The following is a 15,073-nucleotide window of genomic DNA, read 5'->3' on the forward strand; positions in this document are numbered from 1 at the left end:
CCTTTAGAAAGACTTCAGGACAAGGGTTGAAAAATGGAAAAAACTCTAACCTTTCATAAATACTGACTGATATCATTCAAATAGTTATTGCAAACATGCACAAGAGCTTAAATCTCGCATACTTCTTTTAGTTTCCATATCGTGCCCCACTGTCTCCAAATTTGTTACCCAGGTGTTTATTAGGTGCATTTAAAAGCCTTTGGTATATAATAAAGTATATCTAATTCATACTTACCTCTCACAATTTAAAACTTGGCTAGGATTTTCAACATATCTTGTCAATAGTACATGTATACAATCCAAAAGGTGCAGTGGCTTCTTCATTCTGTTCCAGAATGGATCCTATAAAGAAAAATACATCATGAGTTGTAAGGCAAATTGTCAACTGATTTTTTAATCATTTATGTTAGTTAAAATAGTCATCAATGTCCAAAGCAAAATTTACTGATATTAAAATAAGCATTTAGTATTATGTGGTTACTAAATTATATATCTGATTATGGTTAATAATGAATAGCACTGAAAACTTCATTGTGATGTTATTTAGGAAGAATATTTGATGTATCGATCCACTGTGTAGAGCATACAAATTTCCTGCTTAGGAACCTGAAGTAAGAGAAGAAAATCCATCTCTTCCTATTGGCTGTGACACCATTTTTACTTTGAACTTACGCAGACTTAATCCGATAGTGTGAATAAGAGACTAAATCCGGAGTCAGAGAATCTTAATTCTAGTTCTGGCTTCATCATTACTAGCCATGTGACTTGAGCAGGTTATTTAACCTCTTTGCCCTTGTCAGATGTAGTAGAAGATGGGGATACTACTACTTGCTCATTTCCATCATGGGCTCATTATGAGTTTTAATGAGATATACAAGTGCCTTGTAAAGCACTGTATGAATGTTTTGACGACGGTACTATAATCATGACTAGTATTAAACGCAATCCAGTTCAACAGGTTTTGTTTGGTTTTTGATCTTAGGATAAAAATTACAAAATCTACAGTCTAATAAGGTTAAATATGGTGAGAAAGATCATTTTTAAAAAATTGAGGCATAACTGACATATGACATTATATTGGTTCCAGGTGTACACTGCAAAATGATCACCATAGTAAGTCTAGTTACCACCCGTCACCATACATAGTTAAATTTTCTTTTCTTCTGGAAAGATCTTTAAGCACTGATATTTTAGATGAGGTTACAGTGAATAAACACACTGATATTTTGTTTCTTTGAAGTAAATGATAATTCTTCATGTATTTAGCCTGTTCCACTAAAAGTAAAGCATATATAATTATGTTTATTAATATTAAAAAAGATTTGATTTTTATCACGATATATAGCAAAACAACTCTCATTACTGGTTTTAAAAAAGTCTGAAGCATAATTTGCTTAACCAATGAAGCAAATTTCTGATACAACTGTATTAGATGAGATACTTACAAACACACAAGCAAAATACTCCGCTCCTGTATCTAGAAAGTTAATTGATTTAACTAATTATTTTATTTTATTTAATATTTTCCTTACCCGTGACTTGAACAAGTGATCATATACTTCCAGTAGTCTAGGTAATGGCACTCCAATTTCATTCATTGTCTGTATCACAAAACCCACATCCCAGTTCAAAGTACAAACTTGCTGCTCTAAGAACTGCACAATAAAATCTGGGGAGAGAAAAGGACCAGAAGTTGGGATTGTTAACTCTGTTTTTGCGCCCAGTGTTACTGAGATATAATTGACATGTAACGCTAAGTTTAAGGTATAAATGTGATAATTTGATACACATACATATTGCAAAATGTTTTCCACAATAAGGTTAGTTAACATGTCCTTCACCTCATATAATTACTATTTTTTGTTGTTGTAGAATTGTTAACTCTTGATACTAAAAAGTAGGCCTTACTCATAACTAAACAGTTTCTACAGGAAAATCTTTTAAAAAACAATTTAAAAATTTCTTTTAATAAAAAATAAGGCATATACCGAAATATAGGCAAACCTATAGAGATAGAAAGTAAAACAGTGGTTGCTTAGGGCTGAAGGTGGATATAATTTCCTTTTTGGGGTGATGAAAATGGTCTAAATTTAATTGTGATGATGGTTGCACAACTCTGTAAATATGCTAAAACCATTCAATTACACACTTTAAAGCTATTAGAGAAAAAACTTATTATAGTGAATTTGGAAAACAGCAAAAGAACAAGAAGAAAATAGAGAGCATTCACAATTCCACTATTGGAGAGGACCCACTGATAATATTTAATATCTTGAAATACTATATCTTCAATTTAACAGCTTTTCAGAAAAGAAGCACTACTGCATCTAGATTTTAGAAATATTAAATGTAATATTCATAAGATTCATAAGTTATTTATTTTGATGATTGTAACTGTGGTCCCAGTCTCACTTTTTACTACCTGTTACATCATAAATAAGATTTTTTGTTTTAAATTGATTGATTGATTGATTGTTGCGTTGGGTTTTCGTTGCTGCGCGTGGGCTTTCTCTAGTTGCGTCCAGCGGGGGCTACTTCTCTTCGTTGTGGTGCGCGGGCTTCTCATAGCAGTGGCTTCTCTCGTTGTGGCTCGCGGGGTCTAGTGCGCAGGCTCAGTAGTTGTGGCACAGGGGCTTAGTTGCTCCACGGCATGTGGCATCTTCCTGGACCAGGGATCGAACCCATGTCCCGTGCATTGGCAGGCGGATTCTTAACCACTGTGCCACCAGGGAAGTCCCATAAATAAGATCTTAACAGTAACAATCAAATTCTTACTTATGGTACCTAAAATCTGAGACTGACCAATGTGAGTAACCATGGGCAAGAGGAGTCACTGAAAATAGTGCCACTGAACCTGCATCTCCCCTACAAGTTACCATACAGAGATTCTGGAAAGGTAATAAAAATTCTAAAGACTCAATTTGTTCTAGTTTGAAGCCCCCTGGAACCTGTTTGCCATTGAGAGAGTGACAGAAAAAGGAAGGCCTCTTCTACCCTAAATTTTATTGGGTTCAACAATTAAAAATCATAAGTCAAAGCAGAAATACCCTCAAAAGGGATTGTGTACAATGTGGCCTTTTTGCTATTAAAATTGTCAGGTTTCACATACTCATAAGACATATATATACAGTTGCTCTTTATTTTTTCTTTATTTTCCTGATCAATGAAATGGCATGGCAGTTTTTTGTTGTTTTGGCATGGCAGTTTTTAATACTGTACTTACAAGAAATAAGGGTATGATTATAATAGTTTTATTTCTTACCATGTCCAGGGAATAAACCCTAAATCAGAGAAGTTCTATAAACAAGTCTGGATCTTCATATTTTAAAAACAATTTGATGTTATGTTATAAGCGTTTTCATGTTTCTCAACATTTTTCAAAAACACAAAGTGCTTATTTAACATTCTACTGTATGAATATATTTATGTTGAGTCTATTGGTTTATAACCGAGGAAGACATTATAGGTTGGCAAATGGCTTATAACAGAGTCTCCTACATAACAAATAGTCAGTATATCTGGTTAAGAAAGGAGTTCACAAAAATTACATTTTTAACACAACTACTTGCTATTTTAAAGAAAAATATGCCCTCAATATAACAGGGGGCAGTTGAATCAATCACAGATCATCCATGCACAAAAACATCAGCTATTTTCCCCTTCTCTTCAAGTGTGTATAGGGTTACCAGTAACACAACCACTACGGTCTGTTAGTCAGACTATCCGAAGATAGATATATCAACTTGGAAGGTCAAGCAAAGAGAGTTTCATACCCAACTATTCATCAACAAATTCTGCTATTCTTTGGAGGTGTTTCTTTCTGGAGAGGTAGAATGAAACTGCAGAGCTAATAAATAGCAACAACAAAATGATTTTGCCCTACAAACCATTATTTTTCCATGTCAATGAAGAAAACCGTCAAAACAAAAAGATAAAAGCCCCACAACCGTAGCTAAGGTTATGGCTTACCTAGAGGAAAGAAACGAGGTGTGCCGGCATACATCTTGCCAAGGAGCACAATCTTGAGACTAAGAGCATGCATCCTGTCTGGGGAGCTCAATGTCACGCTTTCATTCAGTACTGTAAGAAAGAGACATGTCAGTAGAAACCCAAACTGTTTTCATTGTGAAAATTTTAAATTGACTATTTTATTCTGTTTCAAGGTACAAAATACTAGAACTTCTATGCACGTTAATATAATGAGCAGATTCTGTGTTTCTGTTACTGTCTGATATACTTTCCACTTACCAGGGCACTAGTTATGAGATTCCGAGCTAAGTGTCTCAGAATCCCTTATTAAGCAGTATAAGCCACAAAAATGACACATCTTTTCTGAGGGTCCTCTCAAATATTTACTGGGATCATTCTCTACAGGATCGCCCTCCACCATATCAAGTACCCTCTACTTCCCTCTGTTTAGGTATATACAATTCTCATGAGCCCTAAATATATGACCGTTAACAGCTTGCATTCACTCTTCTACTAAGTCACTAAATAACGTACAGCTAATACACCTATAAATGAACACTTACCTTTCTCTATGATATCTTGCCAAAGTGTCTGCACCAGTATAGGGTCTGAATAACCAGCACAATGAATTATTGCAAGTTTACATTCTGCCAGTTTAAATGGGTCAGCAAATTCCCCATAAAGCTGTAGGAGAAAATGCCAACATCCAACCAGAGATTAGTATTCAGAAATTAACAGTGAAGAACTCCCTCTTTAAAGTTAAAAGTAACCAAAGATTTTATCTAAAGTTTCAAAAATATGATACAAAGATGTGATGACATGTAGGTGGTCGTAATGCCAGATTAAGAATGGTAAATGCGGGCTTCCCTGGTGGCACAGTGGTTGAGAGTCCGCCTGCCGATGCAGGGCACGCGGGTTTGTGACCCGGTCCAGGAAGATCCCACATGCCGCGGAGCGGCTGGGCCCGTAAGCCATGGCCGCTGAGCCTGCGCTCCGCAACGGGAGAGGCCACAACAGTGAGAGGCCCGTGTACCGATAAAAAAAAAAAGGTAAATGCATGGAAAACACATTTAAACAGATTTAAATATGTGTGCCTTTTTTTTTCTTGGCTGAGAGCAAGATACTGCAATGACATTTCTTTTATAATTAGTGTTGTCTAAACTAAGGTTTGAAAAATCACGGAAATACTGACAAATCTAACGGTGCTTCAGGGTTCTTAGAGAAATGTCCATGAATAATTGAAAAAGAAACTGTTCAGAAGGGTACAGAGTGGGAGAGGCTTGGAGAGTTAAGCAAAGATAAATTACTTTTTCAAGATAAGAAACAAGGCCATAAAATAGGTGGCAGGAGTTTTAACAAAGCCCCATGTGAGGCTGATAGATTCTTGATAGAAATTGACCTGGAAAGAGAAACATAGCAAGAGTGAGATACCACAGTGGTGATGTGTCAGCTCAGTGATATGCTTCCAAAGATGGCTTATCTTAAACACAAAATAAAATGCAAAAGAAACAAGATAATAGGTGACTACTATAGGAATTTCACTTGCTTTTTTATTACCTTAGTTATGTCCATTAGCTCAGAGTCCAGCTGAGAAATTGCATCCTGTACAGAAGAATGATGGGAATATTGCCTTTGTAGTGTCTCTTGTATCTGAAGTTGGATCCTAGCAACCTAGTTTGGGTAGAAAAAAAATCAAATCTTAAGTTCTTCATGATAAATCACCAGGTACTTGAAGGAATGACTCCTAGTATCTGACTTTAAGTTTGTTAAAATAAAAATAATATATAAATAACAGCATAGTGTCTACAGTTAATCATACTGTGTTGCATATTTTGAAAGTTGCTAAAAGAGTAGGTCTTAAAGAGTCCTCATCACAAGAAAATAAATTTTTTTGTAATCATTTATGGTGACAGATGCTAACTAGACTTACTGTGATCATTTTGCAATATATAGAAAAATTTAATCATTATGTTGTATACCTTAGCAACTGTTATATGTCAATTCTACCCAAATTTTAAAAAATGTATAAAGACTTTTATCATAACAGACTAGCAACGCTTCATTACAACAGAAGATTACACAGGGACTGTGCTGTGACAGAGAGCCTTTGCTACTCACCAACACCTGTTTTGCCCATGATTATAGCCAGACAAAATGGCCAGCCTCTACTTCCCGGCCTCCTCTGCTAGGAGTATGGCTGTAAGACTATGTTCTCTTCAAAGGAATGTCAACAGAAGTACAGTATGCCACTTCAGGGTTGAGGTTTTTTAAGAGTGAATGTGCTTCTTACATGCTCTTTTCACCTTTCCTCCCTTTGATTAAAGAAAAAGGTAAGGCCATTGGAATGGTAGAGCCAGAAAATAGAACTTGGGAACTGACATCGCCAAGTGAAAGAAAGCAACATGCCAATCAGGAACACCAACTCTGGATTTTGTGAATGAGAAATAAGCTTTTGTATGTGGACCATTATACATTTTTGTGTCTCTTAGTAAAGGCAGTTTAGCCCACTCTACACATCTACTTATTAGCCTCCAGAATAAACAGTGAATGTGACATAATCTGCTTGGTGTTAGAATAGTTAGAATAAATCTTTAGAAATGCCATAGAGGAAACTTTTAGATTACAGCAATGTCCTAGGACCCAACTGCTGTATCATTAAAATCTTTTAAAAGATTTATATATAAATATGAAAAGAAAAAAAGAAGGCATAAGAGATTAAAATTAATACTGACTGCTACAGACCTATTATCTACTAGGGGAAGAGAGGAAGTGGACTAACACGTGGTTACTAATCAATGTGGATAAGACTTAAGTGTCGTTAGCACTTACTTCCATTTTTTCTTCTAATTCATGAAGGAATTCACCATCTGCAGCTATTGATGAAATGGCAGTGGAACTTTTGGCACTAAGAATGGCACGAGCAATGTACTCTAGTCGCTGCTGAAGTGAAATTTCTGTGCTGGGGGGAAAATCCTTATTTTTATTCATGTGAATTCTTAAGGATCCAATATACATATATATCAGCTATGATGTACTATTTATGCCAAATTAACATAAAAGGCCACTTGAAACTTGAAAAATTAGAGGATTTCTAATAAAAGAGATCCACAACTTAAGTCAACACATAAATACTTATCTTTACATCCAAAAAGTAACTTCCTATTTTAAAACTTCAGTATATTAAAAACTTGGATTATTCTAAAATTAAATTAAACTTTTTATTATTCCTCATATTCTTTACTTCTCTACCTTAATATGGCAAATACTACATTTCATTTTCCACACAGCAACTAGAGTGACCCCTTAAAAACAAAAATCAGATCACGTCACATGCTTTCTTAAGACCCTCCAATCTCCTTTACCTACTCCTCCAACCTCATCTCATTCCTCCCTTGTTCACCATTTCCAACCCTACTGGCTTTCTTTTTTGTACCCTAAACATGATAAACTTAAATCTGATGCAGTGCCTCTTCAGAGACCATCGCTTCTGTGCTTAAACCACTTCCTCTATTTCTTTAATAGCTGCCTCTTCCTGTCATTTGAGAATCAATTTTAATGACAATTTGTCTGAGGCCTTCTCTGACCAATCTTAACTAAAGCAGCTCCCCATTCCCCAAGGCACTTTCTACTGTAAAATCCTGTTTTTACTGTATTTATAGAATCTGAACTTGTCTGTCTATGGTCTTTGCCCACTAGAATGAGAGCTCCTTAGGAGCAGGGATGGTGTTGATCTTGTTCACTACTCCCTTCCTCAATGCCTTGAATTATCACTGGTACTCAAAATCTATTTGCTGGCTGATTGACGGACAGGTGTCAGAATGCCCTAAGCATGTATCCACCTCCATGATTAACATCTTCAGTCCTTTCTAATCCCCTAAGTCCATCAGACCTGGGTCTTTGACATTATAAAGCAACTTGGCATTAAAAACAAACATACTAACTCATTTAGTTGTTGGCAACCCCTCAGATCAACGAGTATGAAATGAAACTTTTGATATCCCCATGAATGCCAATCTGAATCAGGAAAAAACTGGCTTTCTTTTACTTTCAGAGAAGGTCTTACTTAAAAAACTGTCCTTCTACATAGCTATGGTTCCTATAAGTTTTCCCCTTCCAAAAAGAAACCAAAAGAAAGAAAGGATTAACTCCTTTCTCCTATCTTGCAAAGTACGTGTGTGGATGACAGGTAATTAGCACTGACCATCTCTTAAGATCAAATATAAAGGACTCTGTACCTTTAGGAGCTTTGCTTCTAAAAGGCTTTCCTTTACCTCCCTTCTCATCTCTTAAAAAAAACCCACTTGAAACAAACATTTTCAACATGGGTAATATTTCCAAATTATTTAAAGTAGAACACTTGGGCCTTCCCTGGTGGCGCAGTGGTTGAGAGTCCGCCTGCCGATGCAGGGGACACGGGTTCGTGCCCCGGTCCGGGAAGATCCCACATATACTGAAACCTGTGTGCATAGAGCCCGTGCTCCACAACAAGAGAAGCCACTGAAATGAGAAGCCCAGGCACCGCAACAAAGAGTATCATCCCGTTTGCCGCAACTAGAGAAAGCCCACGCACAGCAACAAAGACCCAACGCAGCCAAAAATAAATTAATAAATAATAAATTAAAAAAAAAAGTGTAGTGAGAAAGAGAGTAACATAATAGTCAGAAAAAGATTTTATTGTGGAAAGAGACGGTAAACTGCGAGCTGGTAAGACGTATAGGGTCTCTCACATGAGGAGGAAATTAGGTTATGTGTTTGTGTGTGAAGTAGATATGGACAATGGGCACTGTTCTTAAAAGTTAGAGGATTTCTGAATATTTTATAACAAGAATATAGTAACTGTTATAACAAGGAACAAGGTCAGTAAATATTAATGAAAGGGCAATTAAAAGCCACTCTAGGGGGCTTCTGTGGTGGCGCAGTGGTTAAGAATCCACCTGCCAATGCAGGGGAAATGGGTTCGAGCCCTGGTCCAGGAAGATCCCACATGCCGTGGAGCAACTAAGCCCGAGCACCACAACTACTGAGCCTGCACTCTAGAGCCCACGAGCCACAACTACTGAGCCTGTGTGTCACAACTACTGAAGCCCACGTGCCTAAAGCCCATGCCCCACAACAAGAGAAGCCACTGCAATGAGAAGCCCACACACCACAACAAAGAGTAGCCCCCGCTCGCCGCAACTAGAGAAAGCCCACGCACAGCAACAAAGACCCAACACAGCCAAAAAGAAGAAAAGAAACAAAAAAAAAAAGAAAAAAACCAAATGACTATTAAGACCAAAGATAGCAAGAAGACCAAAAATGCCTTGGGCCCACACATGCAATAATTACAACTGCATGAGCACACACACAAACAGATACACAAACTCTCACACTTGCTATTAGCCATATCTGGGTGATTTAAGTAACCATTCTGATTAACTTGGTTTAATAACAACCTTGTCTCAAACACCTCCTTGTCCTAACTTAACCAATCTCCAGATTTTGGAAATAGCACTGCACTATTGTGGCAAAGAAAATTCCAAATGAAAAGAGGGTCAAATTAATGATCTGTCCAAAATGTTAAGTTGTCTTTTGATATGACAATCTAATTAGAAATTTCAATGCACTCTTTAACAGGATTCTTAACAATCCTCAATATATGTGCTCCAAGACCTATTCAGTAATTTAAAGAGAGTAGAGGAAATTAGCCTGGAATTTGTTAAACGTTTAAAATTATAAAGACTTTGAGAAGTATTTATTGTCCTTTAGTTAAAAATAGTAATTAAGGGACTTCCCTGGTGACGCAGTGGTTAAGACTCCACGGTCCCAAGGCAGAGGGCCCGGGTTCAATCCCTGGTCAGGGAACTAGATCTCACATGCATGCCAGAACTAAAAGTTCGCATGCCACAACTAAGGAGACAGTGAGCCGAAACTAAGGAGCCCACATGCCGCAACTAAGCAGCCCGCCTGCCTCAACTAAGACCCAGCGCAACCAAATAAAAAAATATTAAAAAAGAAAAAGAATAGTAATTACTTGCTGTTAATAGGAAAGAATCTAAAGACATACTAGGATTTACAAGACAGTTTGAATAGAGTCTATTTAGTAGGAGGTATTTGGTACCTGCTACACATTATTAAAAACAAAGAGAGAAAACTATAAACTTTAGATAAATCCAAGTAAAAGCATAAAAGTTTTATATATGTATAACCTGAATAAGGTTTTATTTAATATCTGAAATCTGGATGTAACTAGGTATAGCCCAGTTATCAATTATTTGTCACAGTGAGAATATTAGGCCATACCTATGCATGTCAGCCAATTTGGATAGGACACGAGCAGCATTGCTAAAACTTCTGTTCTTCTCATAATACCTCCAGAGTAAATCCATGTAACGAACTTTGTTTTGATCAACTTTGGCCATTCGGACTAGATGTGGCTCCAGAAATGGAGAAGCAATCTGGAAATTGTAAAGTTAATCAGAAACATTTTCTGACTACCCACTTGCTCTTCAGATAGTAAATATATCATTTTATAGGTGTGCCTTGTTTTATGAATACATAAGCAATATTATAATCCAGTAACAGATATGAGAGGGCAATTTTTCTCGTTATAAATGATTGTTTTACCACAGTTATTCAAAGAATTGCTATGATAGTTGCATTAGGTTGATAAAAACAATTTATTATAATCCAATTACAAATCTTTTAATAAACTTTGAGAACACAGCTATTGATTCCTAGATTCTGAGCTCAAAAGCATCTTTGTAATTATCAAATGCCATATATTCATTTTACAGAATGAGGAACACTATGACTTAGGGTAGTGAAAAGACATTTATTTGTGAAGTGGCTTAATGGCAGAGCTAAGACAAAGTGCAGGTCTCCTAACTCATAATCCATTGATTTTCATCCCACAATCCCAATCAGCTTCTAAATAACAAGAAAACTAGACCAACAGACTACCTTGCTCACTAGGAAAAGGTATTACGTTACTTGGCTTTTCACTAACACCTAACGGTTGGTACAGGGTGAAAAACTGAATTTCCTTATGACTATATGTGCTTAACCCACTGAGTTATGCTACTTAAAAATATAAATTAACAACAATGGTATAAAAAATATTTTTTACCTGTAGCAGTTTATCTGCAAGGTCAGCTTGTATTAGCCAATTATAAAGGGCAATACTAAAGAGTTCATCTTTGGATCTTTGAGACAATTTAAGCATATGTTCAAACTAAAATAAAGAAAACAGTAAAAATTAGCACAGTTAAAGGCTCGACATGACTCCTTAGCCTTATAAGCTTCTGGTAAGAAATCAAGAATCCTTAAATGGTAAGTTCTAAGAGTTACTACCCTTTCCAAGATGGTTATGCCACCACCACCACACAGAACATCTAAACACAGTGTATTTTCAGAACGAAAATATGCTGTCCCTTACATGATGGCCTGCTTCTTCATTACTCAGCATATTGGGATCAGACGACAACACTGGAGGTCCGGGTTTTTTGGGCACGCTGGGAGACTGAGGAGCAGCCTTACTTTGATTTACCAGTTCTTGAAGTGTATCTGTAATACACTTGTAACTGTTTAATCTGAAAAAGAATGAAAAAGGAGCAATTCCATGATTTAGCTATCAATTGGTTTATCTTATGTAATTGAAATATAAACTAAAGAGAATTTTGGAGAAAATACACACACACACACACAATTTGGTATTAAAAATAATACAAATCATTAGCTATCTATTTTATACATAGTATCCATAGTTGAGAACCTACTGTGTAGCACAGTGAACTCTACTCAATGCTCTGTAGTGACCTAAATGGGAAGGAAATCCAAAAAAGAGGGGATATATGTAATACGTATAGCTGATGCACTTTGCTGTACAGTAGAAAGTAACACAACACTGTAAAGCAACTATACTCCAATAAAATTAAAAATAAATAAATAAAAATAAAAACAGGGCTTCCCTGGTGGTGCAGTGGTTGAGAGTCCGCCTGCCGATGCAGGGAACACGGGTTCGTGCCCCGGTCCGGGAAGATCCCACATGCTGCAGAGCGGCTAGGCCCATGAGCCATGGCCGCTGAGCCCGCGCGTCCAGAGCCTGTGCTCTGCAACGGGAGAGGCCACAGTGAGAGGCCCGCGTACCGCAAAAAAAAAATAAAAACAATACAAATCATATGCTCTTTCAATAGGTTTGAGAAGCACTTGTTTAAAAGGGTAAAGTCATAAAAATGAAACACATCTTTGGTTATGTATTTCCTTTATGGACATACTTTTTTTTTTTTTAAATATTGCTTATTTTACTGTTTTTTTTTTTTTTTTAATAAATTTATTTATTTATTTTTGGCTGCACTGGGTCTTTGTTGCTGCGCACTGGCTTTCTCTGGTTGCAGCGAGCAGGGGCTACTCTTCGTTGTGGTGCGTGGGCTTCTCATGGTGGTGGCTTCTCTTGTGGTGGAGCACGGGCTCTAGGAGCATAGGCTTCAGTAGTCGTGGCACGCAGGCTCTAGAGCGTAGGCTCAGTAGTTGTGGCACACGGGCTTAGTTGCTCTGCGGCATGTGGGATCTTCCTGGACCAGGGCTCGAACTCGTATCCCCTGCATTGGCAGGTGGATTCTTAACCACTGCGCCACCAGGGAAGCCCTGGACATACTTTTTTTTTTAAACAGTCTCTAATAATCTGTGAACATTTAAAATTCATCCTTTAAAATACTAATCTTCATCCAGAACCAGACATTGGCAGTGGGGCAGGTGAGGCAGCAGTTTTGTTTCCAAAATCGTAATTGCATTTCAAATTGACATTAATACAATCTCAGGAAAACCAAAGAGGCAAGTTCAAAAACATTTAGGTCCTTAAGAATTCCCACCAGGCTATAATTTTATCCCTAGGCTAATAATTAGAATACTGATTCACACCTTTGATAAAACAAGACATTTTTAGGTGAAAGCGTAATTCAATTTTATGAGTTGTACTTGAAGTATTATTTTCCTAATACCATCAATCAAACTTTACACAAAGAAAAGTCTATAACCATAAAGTTGCATCTGTTAAGGTGATAAAACTCACCTTTCTTGGAAAGCCTGAAGTCCCACGATGTCGTCTTCTGGTTCTCCATGTTTATAGAAATGAAGTCCAAGACCCTGAGGATCTTTTTTCTCTGCAGCAGTAAGAGAGAGCTCCACTACACCCTCATAAAAACGCACTAATAGGAAAGACAAAGGACAAAGAGATAAGGCATATTATTAAGTGGATACATTTTCCTTAGATGGCTTATAAAAATACTGATCAAGGTTATTATGTTTACTACTATGAGGTTTCTACTGTATATCAGTCACCCAGGTGACAACATCATATAAAATATTTCTGATGAGTCTACCGAAGAACTAGGTTCCAACATGCCTTAAAGGCAGCTATTAAATGTATTTTCTTCATTGCAAAAAAATTTCATATTTAAAATAGCAAAAAGGAGGGTTGCAGTTCCTTGATGGAAAAAAAATCTTAGGATTCAAAGTAGTACCTGTACTAACAGTTACTACATTATGTTAGATTTGATTTAAAGTAATTTTAAAGTGAGCAGACAGGTAGTATTTTTAAAATTAGTCAAAAGAATCTAAAGCATCTGAAAAATAAGTGTAACCCAGAAAGCAATCTAACACAGGTAGTAGTTTAACTGGAATAGGACTGAAACCCCAATGTTAAAAAGTTACACATTTCAAGACATAAAAAGAGCGTTATAGCTTTTGTAGAAGCTGGTGCAGTCATCAAATACTAAGACATAAGAAATGAATTCCCTATGTCATATCACTTGGGCTACTGAAAGCTGAAGGAAGATATCCCTCCGAGTTAAGCAGAAGGTATGAAGAACATTTTGTTTCTTGCCTTGTCTATACTGAACACAAACACTGGACAGGTCCACTTGATTGCTGATTTTTTGATACTCCTTTAATGATTCCCTTAACATTCTTTCCTTTTCAATCTTATTTTGAACTTGTCGGGAACGCTGGAGAAGCTCATTTGCCTAGAAGTAGAGACGACAAGAACTTAAGATACAAGCACATGGATGATGCTGTCAATACAAGTTTTGTTTAGTCTATGTTTAAATTTACATCCGGTTGATTATCATCAAAGATAAAAACAACTCTACAAACTTACTTCTTCTTAATTTTAAGCAGAAAAGTTTTTGACCAAAAAATCCTAGCTATTCTTAATTCCTCTCACAAATATGTAAGCAAGACAGCTTTTGACTGGTAAATCTCTTGCCTAGTCAATACATTATTGGTCAGCAGGCAGTCTGAGCAACACTGATTTAAAAAATTTTTTTCACCTGTAGGAAAGGATCAATAAAAACTGCCCAATTAGCTCTAATTTATTACAAAGTTTTAGTGATTTTTTCTTAAGTTTTAAGGAAAGGCATAGTTAACCATTTTTTAAATACCGTCTAGAAATACTATCAAAGATTCTTTATGAAAAATGTATATACGGATTTTAAGAAATAATACATTCCAACGTCTTTCTTACACAGATGAGGATCCTGACGCCATGGAAGGTTAAAAGACCCACCCAAGGTCGTATGTCAAACAAAAGACAACAGTTCCTGATTACAATTCTAGTGTGCTTTCATCATACCATGAAACATCCTGTAAGAAACACTGAAATGGGTAACAAAGCATCATACCTTAGAACAAACTGCATCATCAGTGCTATACAGAAGTGGGCAGATGTCCTGTAAGTGTAAACTAATGCCATCAACAGCAGCATTATCTCTGATGTAGCAGTTGATTAGAGAAGCAATTAATGCCCCAGTCAGTTCCTTGTCCCTGATTACCAGATCTTTAAAGGTAGTGATTTTCAACTGTTCTTGAAATTCCTAGGAGTATAAAAGAAAATCCTCTTCTGATCAAAAGTATAGGAATATTGTATTTCCACACAGAATAAAATTTCTTTAATAATTTAAAATATCAAAACATTAACAGACTATAATTCAAAAGATAAAATATACTAAACTATAAAAAATAATAAAATTTTACAGATTTTCATAGAATCATTGAGAATTGTAAAAGAACCCACAGTATGCCTATTCCAAATCTCTCACTTTACAAATGAGGAAAGCAAAACCCAGGT

At 36.4% G+C, this 15,073-nt stretch overlaps 1 protein-coding gene across 1 annotated transcript in view; it reads right to left on the minus strand.

Moving 5' to 3' along the window:
* The window catches only part of NUP155 (nucleoporin 155), a 64,203-nt gene that overhangs the window by 3,282 nt on the left and 45,848 nt on the right, over window positions 1-15,073 (minus strand). Inside the window, exons 23-34 of the mRNA XM_024754650.1 lie at window positions 14,628-14,819; window positions 13,832-13,970; window positions 13,019-13,154; window positions 11,387-11,540; window positions 11,078-11,182; window positions 10,252-10,406; window positions 6,799-6,928; window positions 5,527-5,640; window positions 4,533-4,653; window positions 3,970-4,080; window positions 1,533-1,669; window positions 236-342 (exon numbers count right to left, since the gene is read on the minus strand). Of these exons, the coding sequence (XP_024610418.1) occupies window positions 236-342; window positions 1,533-1,669; window positions 3,970-4,080; window positions 4,533-4,653; window positions 5,527-5,640; window positions 6,799-6,928; window positions 10,252-10,406; window positions 11,078-11,182; window positions 11,387-11,540; window positions 13,019-13,154; window positions 13,832-13,970; window positions 14,628-14,819 (1,601 nt within the window). The remainder of the gene's footprint in view (window positions 1-235; window positions 343-1,532; window positions 1,670-3,969; window positions 4,081-4,532; window positions 4,654-5,526; window positions 5,641-6,798; window positions 6,929-10,251; window positions 10,407-11,077; window positions 11,183-11,386; window positions 11,541-13,018; window positions 13,155-13,831; window positions 13,971-14,627; window positions 14,820-15,073) is intronic.

Source organism: Neophocaena asiaeorientalis, unplaced genomic scaffold (assembly GCF_003031525.2).
Source record: "Neophocaena asiaeorientalis asiaeorientalis breed wild unplaced genomic scaffold, Neophocaena_asiaeorientalis_V1.1 scaffold229, whole genome shotgun sequence".
Lineage (NCBI taxonomy): Eukaryota > Metazoa > Chordata > Mammalia > Artiodactyla > Phocoenidae > Neophocaena > Neophocaena asiaeorientalis.